At 40.8% G+C, this 23,294-nt stretch overlaps 1 protein-coding gene across 1 annotated transcript; it reads right to left on the bottom strand.

Moving 5' to 3' along the window:
* Window positions 1–17,528: 17,528 nt before the first annotated feature.
* C1H13orf42 (chromosome 1 C13orf42 homolog) lies at window positions 17,529–22,492 on the bottom strand. The gene is made up of 3 exons (XM_065835640.2): window positions 22,079–22,492; window positions 18,590–18,737; window positions 17,529–17,770 (listed from the first exon to the last, which is right to left on the bottom strand). Exons 1-3 carry the CDS (start codon window positions 22,490–22,492, stop codon window positions 17,529–17,531), a joined length of 804 nt encoding a protein of 267 aa, XP_065691712.2.
* Between the last annotated feature and the right edge of the window lie 802 nt (window positions 22,493–23,294).

Raw genomic sequence — 23,294 nt, 5'->3', positions numbered from 1 at the left:
GATATTCTGTATCACATTTCTTTTCCATAAACATCTATTCACAAAAGCTCAAGTTGCTCAATTTTTTGTTTGTTAGTTTTGGGTTTGCTCATTTGTTTGTGTATCTTGTCCTCTCCCTGCCTTCATTCCACAAAGAGAAAAGTAAAAGCATATCTCTGAGCTTCAGCATGGGCTGGTTTCTATATGACTTAGATAAATTTTCTCCTTTTGCTTTGAGAACAAATGTTGATGATGCATCTTCTCACACTGAAAATGGGGAAGGTAACTGGTAGATATATGATGGCAAAATATTTGTTTAAATGGGTCCCTGGGTTCCATATTCCTGATATGAACTTCTGAATATTCATATCTGCTTGCTTGACCCACAGCTGAAGGAAGGAAAGTTATGAATAAAGATTAAAAAAAACCTCTTTCAAAATAAAAATAAAATAATGCCACAATGAGTGTCTGCAGATGAGTGTCGATGAGGGAGTCAAGGAAAGACTGATATAAGGGTGAGACAGGAAATCATTTTTTTTAAAAAAGACGCACTGGATGATGTGCAACCCTGTTTCTCACCTTGACTTTGAGAGAAGGCCCTGCTGGTACTGTATTCTTGAGGAAAGATCTCAGGGGTGGCAATGTTTATATCAGCACTGATGATGCTAGATTAAGGCATTTAATGTAGGGATGTCATCACACAATGTATGGAACACTGTCACTCTAAGTTCACTTTGTAGTCAAGGGAAAAAGACAGGCACACTAAGAGCCTGATGTGTGCTCTGAACTCCGAAACTCCAAAGAAGGTATTCTGGAGATCTTCCTCTCCACACTGACTATAGACGAGTCCTCGGCTGACAAAACTGTTAACCCCTGTGCTTTGATTTTGGACAGATTTGTGACTCTGCAAATACCAGACTTCTGCTTTAGTCACAGCACCTTCCCTTGGGAAACAGTAATGATGAAGATCACAAAGCCCCAGCCTCCCAGTCCTGAAGTACATCTCACTTTGGGAATGCTGACTGAGCTGGTTTTAATTTCCCAGGTATATCAATGAAAGCATCAAGTCACCAACATGGTATTCCTTGATTTCCAGGAGCAGGTAAGAAAAAAGCCTGCAAAAAGAATAAGTCTATCTATCTGCATCAAGTTCACAGCAGTCTGGGGCAATTTGTGCCAGGTAAGAAGCCAGCCAATAGACTTATTTCTCTGAAATAAAGGTTTAGTTCCATGTTCAAACCAAGTATACTACCTTACTGCTTCGTCAACCACATCATGGGAGGGAAATGCACAGCAGAATCTTCTGTCTTCAGCCCAAAGCTTCTCTGGATAAACAGGATCAAAAATAAGTTCCAAGTTCTTTGTAAAAGAACCTAATGAGACAAAATAGAGACCAAGGAGACACTAGGAACAGAGAGAGGATTATGAAAGGCATAAGTGGTGCTGGTACAAAATAAGTTTTGCTGAAGGTGTTGGATCCCTTTCTGCTCTTTGTAACTTCAAAAAACATATTTATCATAAACTGTCCCCAGAGTATCAGTCAATTAATAAAAAGTGTTTTTATTTTCCATAAAAGAAAATATCTTAACTAAACTGATTTGTAGAAACTTGACAAACTTTTTCATGGTGCGATTTTTATGGAAAAATAGAAAACAGTTTTGTTTTCAGATTTTCAAAGAAATCTGAACTATTTCAGTGGACCTTCATTTTATTTTGCCTGCAGAAAAGTTTTTGTTACACTTTTCATCAAAATAATTAATTGAAAATGTGGCCATCTATTTTTGCTTCTAAGGAAAGAAATATAAGCTAATCCAGTAGTTAGAAATATTTCTATGAAAAGGCTGAAAGTGGGGGGTTTTGGTTCTTGTGACAACATGCAGATACATTGTCCCATTCTTGGTGAATGAAACCAAAGTAAAAGCAACAGGTTCATATTGGTGTGTCAAGGGAGAGCCATAAAGCATCGCAAGGAAGATGAAATCTGCCTGCCTGAACCCAAGTACTGTCACATGCAAATTAGCAATGATCAAATTCATTTTAATTTCCCAAACTAAATATAAAAGCACATCATCAGAAAACTTCAGCTATCATGTTGAAACTGACCTCAAATGCCAACTTTCTGCCCACAACATGGTTTTATGGAGACTGTAGTAAGTCCAGAAAACAAGTTTTGTGAAAATGCAGTCAGAAAAGGATTCTGCACATAATAACGCAAATATGTTTTTTATTGCTATACAAAACTCCTTCGTATAGTGCTGGAGGCTACCTCAGTGATGCTTTCTTGATTACAAATATACTCACGAACACAGAAAAGCAATAGTTGCCGTTCATGTGGTTTGGTAGAAATGGCAGTAACTTGGCTGCCTCAGCCTATTGAAATCCTGTGGTTGACCCAAGTGCAGTTATTGTCTAATTGCCATTGGAAGAGTTCAAAAAGAAGCCAAAGACAGTCCCAATAAAACACTGAACTGCAGCACATCTGAGACTGTAAATGAATACATTTTGTATATGAATCTATCATGTTCTAGATCCATGATCCTTAAAACTGACATGCTGTCTTCAGACAGCATACATATATATGTGTGTGTATGCATGAACACTGGTGGTGGTAGTAGACAGCCATCAGCAGTTCATATCTAGAATCTGAGAATATATCATTCTGACAAAGAATGAACTGTTTCTTCCTCTTCATCATCCTTCCAAACATCAATGTCCCATCTGACATCATCTATCATCTATGTGGTGCCTTCTTTTCACTTCAGACACTTTTCTGGAAAACTAACTGAAAACAATTCTTGTCTCTTCCTTGGGTTGTAAAAGCAACTGCAGCAATTATATAACTGCTGAAAAAAACAACCTCCTTTCAAGAAAAAATGTACACAAAATAGTTGAAAGAAGCAAAATGAGACGCAGAATATGTATTTTTCCTGAGCATATAACCCAATGCACTGCACCATACAAATAAAAGTTAACTAAAAGCTCTACTACAATCAGAAGAAAATAAACTCACTGCATATCATGGTCTGGCTACATTTAGACAATAAAATCTCTCCCACCAAAACCAAACTCTGCAATCCTTGCATAAATCAATGACATCATCTTTGATGACTCACTGCCTACGATATTTATATTCAGCAGGCTGTCTCCCTCGTGGGAAAGTGTCTGTGCTGCTGAGACCCATCGTTTATTCTGATCCTTGTACAGGAGGTAAAGAGGATGTTCTCTCACCTTACCTTAATTTCACACACTTTACACAATATCCCAGTAGGATTGCTTTTCTCAATTTCACAACAATGTTGAAGAGTTCTTTGTCTCCCGAGAAGCTTCATCTTATCCTGTCTAGGGAACAGAATAGAGAAGAACATATGTGAGTGTGCTCATGTTCCTGTGTATGACATAAATCATCTTGGTAGACTGTTTTAACATGATACACTCAGATAACATGAAGGCTGAAAGATAAGCACTTACTAAACATGAGATGGCAGTGGTGCATACAATATTCATTTTGCTTTAGTCTGTGAAACAGTGATGATGCATTCTTTCATTACATACTCATACACTCTTTCTCAAATACTCTCTTACAAATTTTTATTATGCTTTCCCATTATCTGAGCTGGTAACCCCAGGCTTCCTTTATAGTCAGTAAGAATAAATAGTCATTTCTGCAGTGTATTTCATCTCACCTGAAAACAGACACCTAAAATATGACAGCTGAATCACACTTGAGAAGTACCCTTCAGTCATCTACACCTGTATAAAATACAGTCACCTACCTTGATTGAACTCACAGATAAGTGCCCTGCATGAATGGGAAGATAAAGGACAATCCAACTCATCCATCTTCATCTCTCTTTAAACTTCAAGGCTGTAATGTGTGTTATTTCTAAAATATTGATGGTAGATGAAAAAAACCTCCAAACTGGCAGAAAAAATTGTAAGCAATTTTCCTCATTTCTGTAAATCATTGAACACACCTTATTATCTTTATGAAAGGCTCCATTTTCTGAATTGTGTCCATTCTTGTTTTCCTCTTTGGGCTATTAAACTTCTGCAGCACAAGGAATAATACATACTTCTCTCTGTCTTTGCACTCCTCTTCTTGATTAAAAATGGCCATTGTCACTTCACTGTTGAAGAACAGACTCTAGGTTACCTGGTTTAAAAGCAGTCATATCTTCATATTGTGGTCTAATGATTTAAGTAAATTATTCTACATCAAATGCTGTCATTTTTAAAGTTTATTGATGAAACATCTTTTCTCCCTTTGGCTCAACCTGCATTTTTGCTGTTACCTAGATCATCGACAGGACTATTGGGTATAAAATATACCATATAAGGGATAATTATAGCCAGATTTAATAATGATTTGTATCCCTGCAACTTCATAAACCCCAAAAATATTCAGTCAAGGCATAATGATTCCAGATTTACACCAGAAGAACCAAACTCAACATCTGGTTCAGAATTTCTTCCAGAGTAAAAATGTTTCAAACTGTGAAGCTTCTGTGTGCATGTGCTGGTGGGGGTGGAAAGTGCAAGAAAATGGGTGTCTTTCAGAAATGGAAACACCAGGCAATTTTATAATTATATTACTAAAAGCTGGAAAAGCAAGTTCTGTCTCCCACACCCAACATGAAATTATAAAGCCAAAAATATAATGTTCATCTGACCCTTTAAATGCTATCTCAATTATTTTCTGTCTATGATATTTATAGAGTATCTGTCACTGCATACGGGCACCAGCTGCATAACCACAACTATTTGGATATGATAAAGTTACAGCCATAGGACTAAGAGTAGCAACCATTAATTTCGATTATGATTCCCACTGCCCACAACAATGTGATGCTCACAGTAATGCATACACATGTACAGAACATAAATCCTGGTTTTCAAATGAACAACCAGTGCTGTCTCTTTGCAAGTGGTTAGGTCTTAAATACCAACCAAGACCTCATATCTCAAGCACTTTCAAGCATAGATAATGCAAATTGTGTGTTGAATCCAATGCAGAGCATTTCTAGACACATACAGGTATGGTTCACAAGTAGCTTAGGCTTTGTTCATACAGCCTCTTCTAGCTTTGATTGCCCTGGTTAAGTGAACACCACTCCCAGCCTGCGCAAGAACTGTGTCACCACCCTACCTACCAGTCAGATCTACCAGCTGTGCTGCTCGTGTAACTGCTCCCCATCTATTTCATCCAAAGCCTGGCATGTAGAAACACACTGCCATGTCAGAAGAAAAACACAGGGAGGACTAGGAGGGGCCCAGATTTTAAAAACTGAAGCATTTTATATTATGCACCCTGGTATGTGACTACACTTCCTCAGAAGGTGTCCTCTATTCACAGGTTTCCTCTAAGCAAGACTGTCAGGGCATGCATGGCCGAGTGCAGTACAGGTGAGGTAGCACTTCCATCTTACCTGGCATGGCATGACAAAGGTGTCCCCTGGCAAAATAGCAGTGAAGAAGCATTGCTCTATCTGTTCTTTCCACACAAAAGAAGGTGCATTTATTTCAGATCAGAAATTCATAGTATTTCCAAAGACCTACAGACACTAAAAGTATCTTGGACACATTAGCCACTGATGAAATCGACATACTACCTGTTTGACCTAAAAGATATGTCTTGAGCAAAGATCAGGAAAATAAACTAACTTACTGGAATGAGTTATCCCTTTTTCTTTGCTTCTTTGCTTGGAGGTTTCTATTTGTATTTTGAGATATTACTAATGATACACAAGGCTAGTTTGGGGCAAGCCACACAGAAGTGCTGCTTGTCTCTCATGAACTTTGGTTGTCCACAGAGAGAAACAGAGGGTTATTGATCCTGTTCAAGTATGAATTCAGAGAACAAGGCACTGTCTGCTCATGAAGAGATGCTATGCTCTCCATTAGCCTGAGCAGTGGTGTTCATTTCTCCATCACCGTGTAGAGACAACCTCTAGGGTGGGCTTGAAGGTACCTGAATGGAGCTCCTCACGAATGAGTGAACAGGACTTACTTTGGAATGGGAGATGATTCCCTCTTTGGTCTCAGAGAGAGGTTACAAGCATATCTGCCACAACCTGACATCTTGGTATGACAGCAAGGTCTGCCAGGAGGCACTGGGATAGACATCAATGTTCTCTAAGCCGTAGAGAAGTAGTAAACTGTCTTTACTTAGCATGCCACAGGGTTCTCAAATCAGTAACATCATCATGCACAGCATAGGTCATGAAGGTGTTTTTCACTTCTGCCTGGGTTCTGAAAATACAGAGATACAAATTTCAAGTAACATACATGGAAAATCATCCAGTCTAGTTCCCTCTGAAAATGATACTGCCAGAGACAGGGGTGAACACAGGAGAAACAAAAAGCAGGGTCCAGCAATTTCTAAACTTCTTGATGGTATAAAAGGTAATTTTGAAGTAACAATAAAGAAACTGCATCAATCCCTGTCAGCAGATCTTTGGAGTGGTGGGCTGAGGGGAACACAGGGGGCATGCAGCAGTTCCTCTGTGCTTTCTCCAGAAGGTGTGGTTCCTCAAAAAGAAATGCAAGTGGAAAAAAAAGCCATGTGAGAAAACAAAATGTAGTCCTTTAGCCTGATCTCTTTATGTTTGTTTATCCTAAGCATTTTCAACTCAATGCAGAGCTCTCTTCTCCTCCTCTGTTCACAAAGAAAATCCAGAAATGGTCTAGATTAGAAAACCAGGTGGAAGGCCACAAACAATCATTCCTCAGAGCTTGTGTGTAGCCTGTGTCCCTCTGCACTTGAGCAATTTCCAAAGGGCCCAGACAAGATCATGCTCCTGGTGTGTTTGATGCTATAAAAACCTGTGTAAGAAAGAGTCTCTGGCCCAGTGGGAGTGGGGAGAATCTGAGAAGGAAAGAAAGATGTCATGGGTTTAGAGGGGTAGCTAACAACAAGGTTTCAAAAGTAGGTTTTGAATGCCCAGTTTGAGATGCTTCAAAGGACTCGATCACCAAGTATTTTAACCTGAATACCTAAAATCACCAGAAGTTTTGGAAAACCTTGACCTATGCCACTTTGTTATGTTAAATAATATTTTCCTCTACACAGGGAAGATTCAGGATTGAATGCTCATCTCTTAGAGTGCTTCCCTATGTTAAATGTCACTCTTATCTAACTAGTGAAACTCCTGATAAGAGACAGGTCCTGTCATGATTGCTTTCTAGATCTGAAATACTAATGGCATAAAGCAGCCAGTGGTAAATTCAAATCTCTTCCCAGTGCAGCTACTGAGATTGATCTAATTTGTAACCTTTTCTGATGGCCCTCTAAGCATCATCAAAGCAGCATCAAAACTAGAGAGGAATGGACAGAAGCATATTCGGGCTCCTCACAGTGTGCTTAAGTATGTGACTCCTTTCTACTGACGATCAAGGGCAGTGGATTTGAGCAGCTCTGGGTAGCAGGCAGGCTGAATGGCACATCAATCGAAGACACCATACATGTTGCAAAGAAAAGATTTGCAATTCATTTCAGCTACCTTTGGACTGCTAAAAAGTCGTGCATGTCATCAGAGCTAATTGCCCAGAGTTTTTTTGTATACTGTGAGAGAAAGGTATTTTCAGAAGGTGATTCATCCTGCCCATCCCACCCCTGAGATGAATAGCCTGTATGAACGGCTCTCAGCCTCCAGGGACTGCACAGGGACCCGAGGCACAGCTTATACAACTCATATGAGCCTTTAGGTGCTAAGAGTCATCCCAGCCAGAGTTACACAGGTTGAATATGAGCCCGTGTACCCTGTCCAGAAGAGCTCATATGTATGCACTTCTTTATATCTGGTAGAAAACGCTTATATCAGTCAGTCCTCTTTCTTTGCATCCTCTTGTATTTTGGCTACACCTATCATCATGTTTCTCTTCCTGTTCTCCTGACATTAATGCAGTAAGGCACTACCAGAGAAATACCGTTACACTGTAGGAAGAAGGAGGAATAAAACACACTGTGTGCAAACCCATTTCAGAGGCTGAGAGCAGAAAATTAGAGCACAAGCACAACAGCCTGAGTATTTCTGGCGGGCTTGCAGGCACAACACAAGTAAACATCTGAAAGACAAAACTACTATCAGCTCAGCACAGAAAGCAAGCTGCCAGATCCAGACAAAAATGAGTGTGAGGCCCAACCTAGGCATGTGTATGCATGCTGAAGAGAGCCAGAAAATCTCTACAAATGTCACCATCCACTCCGGTTTGATATACAGGCCCCAGCGGCCAAGAACTTGACTCTCAGATCTTTTCTGTGCAAACTGTGACATCTCAGACTCACATCAAGAGCTTTCTATATGTTTTGGCTCAATAGCTGCTCCCAGTTATGTTGGTGGAAGGAACTTCAGATTCACACCAACCTAACAGAGTTTATTTTGCCATCTGTCTGTGTTTAGTCTTCATATTAATAATTAAGGCAAGAAATGCAGATTGAGATGGAAATTCTTTCCTGAGGAACAGTGCTATGTGCCACGCAAACCACATAGCAGCCACTGAAACTATTGTTTCAATAATTACTAGTGAGAAAGCTCACTACTCATTTTTCCATAAGTATCAGTATTTCTAGGATGTCCAGTGCCATGGGCCTGTTTTTTACCTTTTCTGCTGAACAAGAGCATAACCAAAGAGTAATGGGCTTAGTTAATAACATGCTGTGAAGTTTGTGAGGGTTTTTTGAGCTATAAATGTACTTTCTGTGGTCTGTTAATGAAATCATCCTTCCTGTCAGTGAAACAGGCCCATGGAGAGGTGAGTTGTACGAGCTTCCCCTAATGGAGTTTTTCCCAGCCCACACCACAGCACAAGGTTATTTGCACAGAGGTCCCTTCACTGGCTCAGGAAACTCTTCCAGACAAGGCCATTTCCCTTGAAAGGATCATCAGCATTTAGTGTGGCCTTAGCTCAGAGCTTTTCTCCACCCAAGACAGGAGTGGTGGGTCACCATCAAGCCAAGAAGGTCTCTGTCAGCCATTCACCACTTTCTAACACAGGATGTCTAAATGAACAAGCCTGGTCTATGATATGCAAAACATGAAATCCCAGAGGGAAAAGGTGGACCTGTCAATAGGTTAAAGCCATTATTAACCTCATAGACAAATGCATTTGTCACCATCAATGTGGGATGTCTTTGACTCTTCTGAGTTGTTTCCTGATTTACACTGAGCACAAGAGGCTCAACTTCTACAGGGATATGACTCAGCACTGAATTTTGGCACATTCTGATCAGAATTAATTATAATGGTGAAGTGCAGAGCTGTGGGGGCCCCAATTCTATTGATAATCCTCCTCACCACATAATCAGATTTTAACCCCCTTTGGCCTCATTACCAGAGTCCCCATCCAGGACCAGTACTTCTCTTCTGGACAATAAAATACTTACTTGACTTTTCCCGGGTCTCTTTACCAAAGTTCTCTATAACAAGAGATTTCAGACAGGAATTGATAAATCCATAGTAAAGGGAGGGAAAGCATTAACATATTATACCTCATGGAATAAAAGGGGAAAAACAGAGCTCTTGAAATGCTAGTTAAAATGTAATGACAAGCCTCTAAAGAAAACAACAATGAGCTCATTTTTGTGTGCATTTGTTTTTTCAATAACTCTGCTCATTTTGATCCCTGGTTCTACATTCTTTACATCAGTAATTCAAGTTTCCATAAAGAAAACATAGTAAATTTTGAAGACACAATGTAATTAAAGAAAGTTACAAGAAAATAATTTCTGGGTAATTTGAATCCTTTTAGAACCAATATGGCTGAGCTATTGACAGAATAAAGAGGGGAAATTAATGGATCTCATATCAGACTTGAGTGAAAGGCAACTGTTTTTTTTGGGAAAACCACATAACAACCGGCATTTAAATCTGACTTACAAAACTTGCTATTTAATTTTTTTAAAGTGTTCTCTCACCATATATTTTCATCTTTAACAGTGATATGGAAGACGCTTACCATTGTTTAGCTGCCTACTTGCAGCTTCTGCAAGGCAGGTGTTCTCAGGTTTTTGTAGCATCCAAGTTGCTCCTGCTTGTTGCTGTTCTGGCACACCAAATTTGAGTTTCTTTTCTTCTTCCTTTCTTTTTTTACAGTACATCAGTTCTGAATGTCTAGAGGCCATGGCACACAGGACTGAGAGACCCACAGAGAAATACAAACCCCAATGTTTGTCTTTCTACATATCCTTTCACAGCAGAGTAGGGCATATTACTGTGAAGAGAACAAAGATAAAAGCATTTTTGTTGGTCTGCATCTGAACTAAGTGTTTCAAGGTAAAAACTTGAAGTTGTTCAGGACATGTTGAAGGGAGCGGGTGTTGTTTCTAACAGAGCAGCCTCAGTTTTGAAATCTATAGATTCTGCAGGAGGCTACTGACTTCTTTGAGTGCTGCTGTCAAGCCAGCTCAGACACCCTGCATCTGTATGTGTCTCAGGATATGTCTAGGCAGCCAAGTGTAGTCCATTGCCCACCCAGCCTCTGGGACGAGGTACTCTCCGTAAGTCACATGCCAACTGCACCTGGCAAGTCTGGCTGATCTTTGTCACTGTGAGGCATCACACCACAAGACAAGTAGAAAGACCAAATACTGTGTTTAAAAAGGCAATACTTGCACTAAATTTCTTCATACTGAGATCTCCCCTAGGTTATTTCTTCTCTTCTCATCTTCTGTTTCCCTTCAGCTCCCTGAAGTTGACAGACGAGCTCCAGATCTACCATAGAGAAACCTGATCTAGTTGAAGATGTGTCTACTCACTGCAGGGGGGTTGGACTAGATGAACTGCAAAGGTCCCTTCCAACACAAACTATTCTATAATATGATTTTATAATTCCAGGATTCTGCAATAGTGAAGGATATCAGACTCTGATCTTTCATATTTCACTTCAACAGTTCAGAAATCTTTTTCTGAGGAACAGTAAGGTTGGTGGGATGTTGCCATATCAGCTTGTCTATGGAAAACGTCGCGTTGTCATGTGCAAGTATCCCCTGACAGAGGGGTACTTTTGCAAGAGCCCTTGGACACGCTTCTGTGAATAGAAGAGCAGCAGCAGTTCTCGTATTCACACAACATTCATAGAAATTCTGTTTCCATAAGTAATTGCACTTCCTGGAATATTATCAACAAATCCTTAGGGGCCAGGTTACATGAGAGCGTAAGTAAAAACCAACAGACCTGAAGGAAGACAGCAGCAAGGGCTGTGGAAATCTGACAAAGGTGTGGGACAATTCTTTCTTCCAGAATTATGCCACTTGAGGGCTTAAAGTTAGTAGGCTGAGAGGCCTGGACTAATTCTGGTCGTCTTGTGAGTCTAATTTAATTCTTAGAAGTGGAGCTGTGTCTGCTCTAGCTTGGCTCCAGACCATCTTTTCCAAAAGCAGTCAGGCACCAGTGCAATTGTCAGAGTCACCTAACTCCCACTGATGCTAGTTACGTGCCTTTTGAAAATCCCACTAAGGGCGACTGTAAATCTGGCCCTGAATATACTCACTTCAGTTTATTCAGCTGTAATTATGGGTCAGCTCTGCTCACACTGGAGTCCTTCCACTGAACTGCTCACTTTCCTGGCACAGCAAAGACCTATATCATTGGGGCGAGGGGGTCAAAAAATAATTCTGTGTATTGGAAACTGAAAAGTGAAGCTATTGAAGGGTAAGAATGTGATGAATCAGTTCTCTACAATGAAGTGATACTGAAGCTAGCTTTAATTTAGGAACAGCACAGTGTATTTTATTGTTCATCAAACTCCTTCTCCCTGTGCTGGTCCCTATACAAGTATCTGGAGATGACAGCACTGTGTTTGTCAGTTAACAAGAACACAGTGTCATACATCAACTCACAAGCAAGCCCAGACTAAAAGCTTGCATGTGAGCAGTCCCAGTGCTGAAGTTATACTTGAGCCTTATTAATGCAGGGAACCTCATTAATCTGAACACTTTGGGACCACACAACCATCTGAATTAATGAAAGCTCCTGTTGTTGATGTGCAATCATAACCAACGCAAAGACATATTCCTTTTGCTTTTTCCTGTAAATGAGTATTTTGGCATAAAACAAAGCAAAAAAAACCCCACAGCCAAACAACCCAAACAAACTACTACAACAAAATAACCAAAAAATAAACAAACAAACAAACAAAAACAAACAAACAAAAAACCCCACCAAAACTCAGTAAGTTTAGCATGCATGTACTACATATAAACATACCCCTGGAAGACACAGGAGCAGCTGATGCAGGAGCAAGTTAGCTTTTGACTAATTGAGCTGCTTGGATTAGCAAATTCTCGAATAATAGCATTACAGGCCCCAAGAAGCTAGAAACCTCATATATTGATTCTCCTGGGCCTTGGAAGTAACTTCAAAATCAGGTCAGAAACTCTTAGCTCAGGCATATCTCAAGATTGAACATCTGAATCTTCAAATCCTCTGCTTATTATTTTTTAATCCATCTTCATATTTTCTGTGTCTGAGAGTGCATTGTTTCTGGCAATGACATTACTTTGTCCATTTGTTTCCAGACACAATCAGAGGCAAATGGTCAGCATCTCAGACATGATTTATCGAGGTCCCATTTTCTCCTATGATGTCATGGATATTTATTTCCTAAGGAATCATCTATCTGGAAGAATAAACTCATTTACAAAACTAATGTTAATTGGAAACTGCCATGCAAATGCTTGTGAATAAAGGAGCCTAGAAGTGAATAACAAATACACACATTGACAAAGCAGGACCAAACACTTCCCTTTCCCTTTCACCCCCAATTCTCTTGCTGATCAGACAAACAGGAGGGCTGCAGAATAGCTGGGAATTAACTGCCACCGTGTGGCCAAGGGACAGTTTTAGCTACCTTTCTAGAAATCTCCTTCAACAGCTATTGCTCTGACACAAGTGACATTTCCCAGCACTTACTAGTGAAAGTTTTCTGCTCAATCACACATTTGACTTCGGCAGCACTTGCAGTGCCTCCCTAGCACTGGCCATAGGCTTCTTGGTGAGGTCTTCCTCCCTTCTCAGTCTTGCTTTAATAAAAGGGTGGGACATATAACTTTTGATTCCATCAAATCTTTTTGTATTTTCTCTGATAGGTCACCTTATCTTCTGACAGGGGTCACGGTATCATAATTACTGAGCCATTCAGGTAATGGTGCCTGATCTTGCCTTAAAAAGGATGGATAATTTTTTAATATGACAAGCCTCTTAGTAGAAAAGTTTTTGCCATGCACTAGATTACTGCTAATCAAGTAACAGGCTCTAATCTCTGCTGTTCGGCCTGGTCTGAAGCAGCCAGTCTTATATGTTCTGATTTGTCCTCAAAATTCTTTCAGAACATGTTTTTCTAGCTGTTAAACTCAAGTCAAGACCCATTCCACTAACTTGATGCAACTTGGTTCCACTTTACCACGGGCATTACTCAGAGCTACAGGCCCCAAAGTTGGCAAAAGCCCCCTGAACACATACTGCTGTGACTGGTTGGCTTTGTGCTGCTTTCGTGTCCTTGTGGGACTGTTCCACCACGGAAACGGAAGAGGTGCTCTCCTGAATTTGCCTGAAGAGAACTACAAACCGGTCCTACAACTGTGAAAATTTTGAAGACATCCACCAGGTGTTAATCTATTATTTTTTATACACCTCATTCATTCTGGAGCAGCTGATAGCTATATATCTTTGCTATGCATTACCTTGGAGGATTTCCTGCATTACTTAATGCAGTACTGACACCTTCTGCCTTCATTGTAACTTTATGGCACTGAAAGATTCAAACCTGAGTGCACATCTTGTCCAGCTGCCAACTTTCCATTAGCTGGCTATATTTCTTCTGTTTCTGCCAAAGACGCTTACACTTTCAGTTCACTTACGTGCATCATGATTATATTGAATTGCTCAACACAAAAGGACAAAATGATTTTGAATTCCCCAGGACACTATTTCTTCAACAGACTTCACCTCTCTTCAGTTACTGGATTCTTGCACACAGTGTCTTTGGTTTCTCATGGATAGATGCAGATGAATTCGTAGCCAGAGCCCCTTCAGAGCTAGTGCTCAACAATGACACTAGCTAGAGGAATATGAAATACCTCAATACTTCAGCTGAGCTGAATTTGAAACAACAAAATAAGAGATGGTCTCCTAAAGATCTTGCCTATTACTCCAATGCACTCTGGGAAAGAGCTTTTGGGGATCAGTGCTGCGGTAATGCTCACACACAGTGGCCTTGATCAATAGAGCTCCTAGTTGATGTACTTCATTATCAGGGCCTGGGGGCACAGCTGAAAGAGCTCATTAATAACCTCTGAAAGACGTCTAGGTCATACAGAGCTCTGCTGGTCATTATAATAATAATTCGTCTGTATGATTTGCATTGTCAGAGCACCTATAGTAGGTTTTTAACTTCAATGTTGCAATGCCTAAAAATAACCGCATGTTGCGGGAAGGTCATTTAGATGGCCTAACCAAGGCAGATAGAGCCACTTTAGTGTCAGTGCAGTGTGCTCTGCCTCCAAAAGCCCTGAGGGAATAATTCATAGCAGCCAAGGAGCACCTTTGTGGGACAACTGACTGCTCATGGAAACTATGTGGAAATCTGCCAAGAGTGAGTCGGCGTTAGGCAGTGGCACGGTTCTGTCCCAGGGCAATGTAGAGCATGCTGCCATCCACACTAAACCCTTCTCTGAGGAGGCAGTTAACACCGGGGATGGAAATACTTCCCTTTTCTCTCCCCTGCTTCCTTTCTGCTCAATTGCCTTGTTCTAGCACAGGCAGCACAACACCCAGGTTCTCGGCTTGAACCCTCAGCTCCCATCTCCCCAAAGAGTGCCCTGAGATGCTAGGGCCACTCTCCATAGGCCTGTTGGAGCTGAGCCACGTCCAGTGAGGAGATCACAAGGGTTAATACGCTAAGAGAAGGAAGATGCCTGCATTTATGGGACAGAACATTTATGGGTAGAAAATGTTCTCAGAGAAAAACTGCTTTATTTTACTTGCTTAATAAAATTTTTCTAAGATGATGACAGACTTGAAGTGAGCTTTAAGAAATGGGGAAAAAAAAAAAAAACAAAAACACAGAATCCAAACCAAATTTACAAATATTTTTTCACCCGTTTGTCTCTTATTCATAACAGCAAACACATATTTCACACTGGAGTTTGTATGCTGGACAGCAGGGGGAACCTTACCCTCTGTCACAGCAGATCACCAGAGATCTCTCCATTTTACAAGGACACACAAGAAGCCACAGGGAAGGTCAAACATGCTGAAGCAATCTGGTTCTGCACAACACAATGCATCCTTAAAACGATAGCAAAAAGATTAGCTACTGCAGTGAGTAAAACCTTGGCACTATGAACATGGAGCACAGACCAGGGTAGAACACTGTTGGAATAATGGTCTTCTTCTTTCATCAGTATTTTAATTATGCACATGCCTAATTCTGTTACAGTAGCTCAAAAAGACAGTGAGGTTTTCTGTCAGCATCCATTCATGTCGCAGGTTCTAGTAGCAGAAAGGTGACCACACATTCAGTAAAAATATTCCTCGGCAACTTCAGCATGAGATTCTGCTTGGAGAGGGGTTTCAGGGTGACACAGTTGCCAAAAATGTGCATGTTTTGGCCTTAAATGTTCTTATGTCAAAGGCAGAACAGTTTTAAATACAGTTATGGTGTTCAGTTCAGGGCAGACAGGGCTGGAGAGATACAAAGGCAACAACACTCCCTGTATAGCAAATACAGACTAAGCATGAGAAGCACCAACAGAAGGGAAGCAAAACCTGGACCTTAATTTAAACTCTTCATGAAGATGTATGAATGATGGCAGTTAGGTCATTTTGAAGAGGATACAGACTAGAAAAAGGGTGGCAAAAGCACCTCCAGAATTAAAGCGGTACAGAAAGAACCTAACCCTCTCCTTCACGAATACCACTAGAAAAAGAAACAAAATGTTTTAATCAAACAGGAGATGCCAGCTCTGAATGGAGGACAATGTTTTTTGGCACTCTCCTATCTCATGATAGAAAATGTCCCAGATCAATGACATCCAAGAGAGGTACTTCCACCCCATGGCAGAAATGCTGTTTGAACAACTTGGTCCCAAATACTAGGAACAAAAATCAGCAAGAATTGCCACCTGCCAAATGTTTTGTGTGGTAAACACAAAGGTTATAGAGATTATGATATATCAGATAGGTTATATTGATGGCCAGTGCCTTAGGAAATTTATTCAAGCTTGTGGACACAAAAACTACTGAATGCAGAAACAAGAAACTGTCAGTGAATCACCACCTGGTCATACCAGTGCTGCAATGATCCATCTGCCACAGTGAACCACTGATTCAACATCAGATGAAAAAAATCAGAGACAAAGCATGAACTGGGGGATGTGGCTCAGACTGATGCCTGTGATGGAAATGGTATTCACGTATCTGAAGGGCCATAGCGTAGTATTTCCATAAGGGGCTAGATCCTTCTCACTTTCTATTCTGTTTTACATTGCTGTACTTCAGTAAAACTGGCAGAGTATGGGGTATTCCAAGTATCACATGGAGGACATGTCACCTCTAAGATGAAAGAACCTGAAGAGGAACATTTCTAGACTGCATTCTTCCTAATATGTAGTCTTCAGTGATGAAGTAGCAGAATTCCAAAAGTTGGGTATGGTCTAATGCTGATGCAGTGGATTTGTCTGCAAATTGTCTTCTGTTCCGCCTTTGTTCCAATTTATTCACAAAGTGTTCTCCTCCAAGACATTAAGCTTTTCCAGTGTGTACTGGGATGCCTAGATTCAGCAACAGGGTGTTAAAATAGATGAAAACTAACAGGTGATGTAACCACATGAAAAAGTGTTGCATACATTTGTGCATGCAGTGAATCCCTTGATGCTTGATGTTGTATCCCAGGACAGAAACATTCCCAATAGCAAACAGAGTACAAGATAGCTTGTTTTTTCAAAACACACTGGAGCAATTCCTCAAAACACAGGTTTCTAATGCTGATTCCTTCATCGCAGCTTTTTCTGCTTATACCAGAGTCTGCTTGTACCTCAGCGCTGCTGTATACTCTAGAATCGCAGAGTCAATGATGGCACACATATTTTCTCTCATGCAAAAAGAGAAAGAAGAAAATTCTGGTTCACTGCTCTGAAGTTGAAAACACTGGTGCAAAAGCTCCAACATATTAGCTGACTTGCTTGAATTGCTATGCAGTACTGGAGTCAGAAGAAAAAATACTGCACCAGGGAGTCTCTGAATCATTGCTTTCAATAACAGCACTAAGAAAAAAGGCTTGTCACATCGGAGTTCTCCCCAAGTTGAATGACAAAGCAGTAGTGTTAGGCACAATGAACTTGATGAGTTAAACCCTCATATGAGTCCAATGTTGGAATAACAATGGCTTAAAATATGTCCCAGACAAAGAACCCTCAGTGACCACACACATCACTTATAGACTGTAAGAGCTGGGTCAAAGGTGAAAAAAAAAATAAAATAAATAAAAAAGGCATCAAGTCTTCAACGTCCTATTTCATATATTCTGTCTTCAGCTGAAGAGGGAATATTCATTCAATATTCTTTCTTACGTGTTTTGGGCTTAAATTTTAAAGTGCTATATGCCCCTTCCACAGCTTTGGGCAAATACATAGGATGTCTTTCCAGCTTTTTCCTAGAGCCAGTCGTTCTCCTCTGGCTGTTTCTTTGAGACTGGCTTGCAGCCTTTGTTGTTTGGGCAGCATCTTCTGAGTATCTTCGGGGAGCACGAAGGATCCAGTTTGAATGTAAACTGTGTTCGCTTGTGCTGGTAGCAACTGAAAGACAGAAGATAATCTGGTGTTAACAGTTTGCCAGTGATATTTTTACATGCACAGTGAGAGAACAGGGTGCCTGCTGGGTCCTTCCTGAAGATAATGCTGAGAAACCAACCTGGTTTCACTCCAGGACGTTGCTTGGGTGGGTTTCATACTATCTAATATTTCAATGCCTGCAGTGTAAATACATATGTCAGAGCCAGTCAGTCCCTTTAAACGCACTTTTAGGGCACAGCTAATCTGACCTTTTTCTGATACCCATCTTAGCCTAAGACAAAGGAGAGAAATTTCTGTTTCTCTTCACTGATCATACAGGATAAATGATGAGCTCAAATAAGCACATCTTCATTTAGTTAGGAAATGCCATCCTTTCTGAGGGAAATGTACCATTAGTTAGCCTAATCTCTTTTTTTTTTTTTCTTTTTTTCTTTTTTCTAGTTGGAGAGAAAACATCCAGCCATTTCTCAATGAGCAAAATGAAAATCAGATTAAGAAAAAAATATCTATTTTTTTAGCTCTCCTCCAAAGACAGCTTGGGGTAGAGATGTAAGGGTGGAATTCAGCTCTGGGCAGAAGCACTGTTCTAGCACTACATATGCTACATCTGCTCCTGTAATGGCCACACATAAAATAGTTGCACCCTTTCAACAGGGAACAAGCAATATATTGCTGTAGTTTTACACACTGCATACAATAGTCCTAGATCTGGGAAGCAAAATTTGGAGGATAACTGTGTCTATTAAACAGGCAAATGTGCCACTCCTCCCTTGAACCTCTGCACACCAAAAGGAATCATATTTTGGCTGGTTTATACTTCACCATCAAAATCAACATCCACATTTGGCAAATCCACATCAGGAACTCTTCGCCACCTCTCTGAATCCAGGTCTGCAATAATTGAGTCGAAGAAAGCTATTGCTTCTCTCACATCTGAACCGGCCTGTGGGCCTTTTCTCTCCATGGATGCCTGTTGATCAGATGCAGGGGAGGGGGAAGTTAGCCAAGGGCTGGGCACAATGACTTGGCACAATGACTTCTTAATGAGTAAAGTGTATAAGGAAGCTGCAAAAAATGTATTTGATTGAGTACTTCAAGCTGTCAGAAAAGGACACAGGTCCAGATTACTCCACAGTTTGTAGTCACCAAAGAAAGTGGGACAGCCACCTAACAAACGTCCATCTGGTTACACGCTCAACACCAAACATCTTCCACTTGGGCGCTGCTAGCCAGGTGTTACAAAATCCCTCAGAATCACCGTATCAGAACATTTAATTAGGTGGTTAAGAGACAGCTGGTCTTTGTGACCAAATTTATTCTACCTAGTGGTAGGCACCTAATGAGACACACATTAGAAATGTAGTCATGCAGGGCTCCTTCTGTAATTAATGCAGGGCTTGAGTACCTTCAGAAGATGAGTCAGGCCTCAGGTAGGCTGAATTCCCCTCTGCAGGCAGCTCTTTTAGCTGCAGAGGGATTGTGGGGTAACTTGGTTACTAATTTAAGCATCTTATTAAAATGACTAGGTTAGGTGAAATGAATCCAGATCTAAATTGCTAAAGTCTTTTTGAAACGGAAAAGGACTGTGAGTGTTAAAATATGAGTCATTCAACACTGTGATAATTCCCACAGGAAAGCCACAGGGTTTACAATTATGAGCCTGTCTTGATAAAAAAGCAAATGCCTGTCTATAAATGCTGAAGCAGTCATAAAGCCTCGGTTAGCAATTCTGTAGTCCCATGTGAGATGAATATTTCCTGCCAGGCTCTACCTAATGAAGGGCTGTATACTTTCCCTGCCGGTCCAAGCTAGGTGTATTGCCAGGCAGCAATACCAAGGCAATATAAATGCTACCTTGGGTTTCAAACACGCAAGCAAAAGGTACCTGCTGTATCACATCTCTGAAGGACCAGCTTGCTTCCCATTCTGTGGAGGAAGAGAGATGAACTAGCTTATTGTCCTCCTGACATTATGGGTTGACTGACAACCTCACAAGTATTAAAAGGTAACTGCTACCACACATCGACTGAAAATAGTGACTGCTATTATGACTAAGCCCTTATTGGTTAAAAGATACTTTAAATAAATGCCTATGTACTTCCAGCATCTGAGACACCTTTCTGTTCGTATCTCTCACTAGACCAAATTGGCAAATTTTGAATCCAGTCAGCCTGCAGTCCGGCCCCAGCAGTCTCTGGATTAAACTTCCCACAAGGACAGAGCTGTCTGGGCAAAGTACCTTCCCATTAATCATGCAGCAGGTAGGAGAAAGAAGTGCATTTCCACTGACATGTAATTTAACACAAACAGATAGTTAGGAACAAAACCATTGAAGCCTGTTGATAAGATGAACCTTGAAATCTGTGAACATAAAATTTGTAGTTAGGAAGCAGAGTATTCTGGCTATTCTAGAAGTCTTCTTGACCTTTCTCTAATTTTTGCAAAGCCAGGGCTGCACAGCTGTGACCTTGTCATTTTTGTTGGCAGGAATGACTCATATGGGTGCCATATCCTGCTGATGATTCTATCTGTTCCCAAGGGGATGGCCGGTGGACATAGTGTGCCAGTCAGTACCAGGGCTGTTCATATGTAAGAGCTATTTGGCCACAGTCAGAGAACAGCAATCTTAGCCTCAGCCTGTGGGAGATTCAGCTGCTGGCAAACCCAGGTTAAGCTTCTGGCATCTTTCTTAAGTGGTATTTTCAGTGGCAAACCTCAGAAATTCACAGACCTGCATGAAGCCTACTTGTCCAGAAACTATCTCCCAGCCTCCTGGTCCATGATTTTAGCACCCTTTTGCACTCATTTTTTCCCACCTGGCTGATGGTCAGTCATGTACCGCTCTGCTACATCACTGCTCAGCTCATCAGGGAACTAGAATCCTGTAAACCTCTACTGCCTCAAGCCAATCTTTGTGTGACAGTGCACAAAGTCAATTCACAGACTGTATCTATAGTGTGGAAATCACTCCTGGCACCTGGCACCACCAGACCACTCTCCTATATCTCAGTCATTCTCCTTGTATGTTTCTCTGGTCCTAAATAGTAGTGTCTTTAAAAAATCTTCTCCAGCCCACTGACCTGAGTATTGTTTCCTACTATTATTCCTAGCTTCTGAGAATCACCATTCAAAGTATTAAAAAGATAACATAAAACCCAATAAAACCAAAAGAAAATTCCCCCTGACTGAATGGGTATTAGATTAAAACATAAAATTAAAAAACATGGTACTTAGTCCTAAACATGTGAACCTTGTCCTTTGAATAAATAATGCCGGCAACAGAGTTTCAGCTTCATCCATTCTGACATTCTGCTGTGACAGAATGTCAAAATGTGGCAATAACTTTTTTTTGTGAAGTCTACCTGGTCTAATCAGTAAGTCAGCTATACATCCCTCCTTCCCACCATCCCCATTAATATCCAATTTAAAGACTACACTGGGTAACCTGTGAGTCTGCTGCCAAAATCATGTTTGTGGTTGTGTTACCTAAACAGATCACCCCACCTGCTGCAATCCTTTCCTTTGTCCTCACTAAATCAAGTCCAGAGTCATATTAATGACTGACCTGTCTAGAAACATGCAATTTACAAAGCACAACCAGAAGGAATTTTTACAATGTTTTTCTCTCTAGAATACATAGACAGTCTGTACCAAAGATGATATTTCAGTTCTATTTTCGTGGTATCATTACAGTAAAAGGTGAAGAATTAGTGTCTCAAAATAACCTGCCAACTTATTAAGAAAGTAACCCTTAAATATTCCGCATACCCCACAGGTTACCAGTAGAGCTTGCACTGCTGATAAACATAGCACTGATAAGCTACCTGACCAGACAGAAAAAATCCTGTTTGTTCTGATGAATTTACAATTATTTTGTGTAAATAATTTTACGCCAATAAAAAGGCTGCCAGTAAACTTAGGGATTACTGTGCCTGTTAGTCATTAACAACTATAAATAATCATAGTGGAGAATTCTGGGGCACTTAAGTAGCCTGTCAGAGTATCACGAGAACAGTTTGCTCTTTCATAACATGTTTTCAGATACTTCCCATACTCTTATACTTCTTTCCTTCTCCTACGTTCTCCCACCTCACACAAACACAGATATATATATTTCTTTCCGTGCCGAGCCATGCATGCTTAATTTCATACTACTCAGAAAGAATCTTAAGGTATTTAGCAACATTTTAAATGATACAACAGTAAAAAGATAAACAGCTGAGACCAATAAAGCAGAAAATCAACAGAGGCCATACAGGTAATTGCTCATGGCTTAAGAACAAGTATATGGCAAAAGTTCTTAGGAATTACCTTAGAAGACTCTTTGGAAGGAAGTGGAAGAAATGACTTCTTTCCAGTTTTGGATGATTTTGTGGATGTTGGGGAATCTGCAGCCATATGCATGGATTTCAAGTTATTGATGTTGTCAAGATATTTTTTCCTCAAGGCTAACAGATCCTGTAAGTACTTCAAGCAGTCCTGAGTCTTAGAGTACATCCAGTCTCTGTCTTCCTCTTTTGGCTGAAAGCAAGAGTCGATGCTGGTTGTACTTTTGCATTTTTTTAGTGTTTCACTAATTTTTTCTTGCTCACCTCCAAGGACATACATAGAAGTGCTGCGGATCAATCTCACTGCAGAACCTGTGCCATCACAGTAAGGGATGTCATCTGTCACATTTCTTCGGTGGGAGTTGGGGTGAAATATAGAATGGATCTTTTTGAACATAGTGTATAACTTCTTGCCCTTTATACCTTTTCTCTTTCAGTTCCTTAATTTAACCCTATATCTGGTAATCAGCAGGTATAACTCAGATAATTTTGCCACTTACTGTATTATCCTTCCAGCTGCTTTCAGTCTAACACATTATGAAGAACATGATGATAACACAGAAGTGTGTTTTCTATTCCATTTGTGTCACCGACATAACTTTATCCTTTCCTGGGTTTAAAATATAGCACGGGAGGTCAAATATCATGCTTTGACCGTTTATTTGACTGCTGCTTCCCGTAAGAACCATCAGCATCCAGGCAGCAGTTCCCTCCCCCGCGGCCGCCTCGCCGCTCCTCACCCCCGCGGTGCCTCCGCCGGCCGCCGGCCGCTGACCGTGGTGCTGAATTGCTCTCGCCCTCCGCCCGGGGTCCGGCCGCCTCCTGCCGTACGGACCCGCAGTTCCGCGGGCCTCAGTAGGTTGCTCTTGGGTTTTTGGTTTTGTTTAGTTTTAGTTTCGTGGTTTTTTCTTTTTTATGAAGAGCTTCCTGAGATCAGCCTCGACAGGGACAAAAGTCTGAGTGGGGAAGAATAGTTTCTGTCGAGTAGTTCAGCTGCTGAAAGAAGTCGCTCTGGCTTTCACCCGATGCTAACTAGGAGATGGTTACGGCTATCTGATACCGCAGCACTGCTAGGAACAAGGTGGATTCAGATGTCAGGCTCTATTACACTCAATCCAAAGATGCCCTGTGTAAGGGATGCTGTAAAGTAAAACACTCTTCCAAACACTCATCTGGCAGAACAGTGCAGACAGAAACCA

This window comes from Patagioenas fasciata, chromosome 1, assembly GCF_037038585.1.
Source record: "Patagioenas fasciata isolate bPatFas1 chromosome 1, bPatFas1.hap1, whole genome shotgun sequence".
NCBI lineage: Eukaryota > Metazoa > Chordata > Aves > Columbiformes > Columbidae > Patagioenas > Patagioenas fasciata.
The sequence above is the reverse complement of the archived record's forward strand: the minus strand, read 5'-3'. Positions and strand labels throughout refer to the sequence as shown.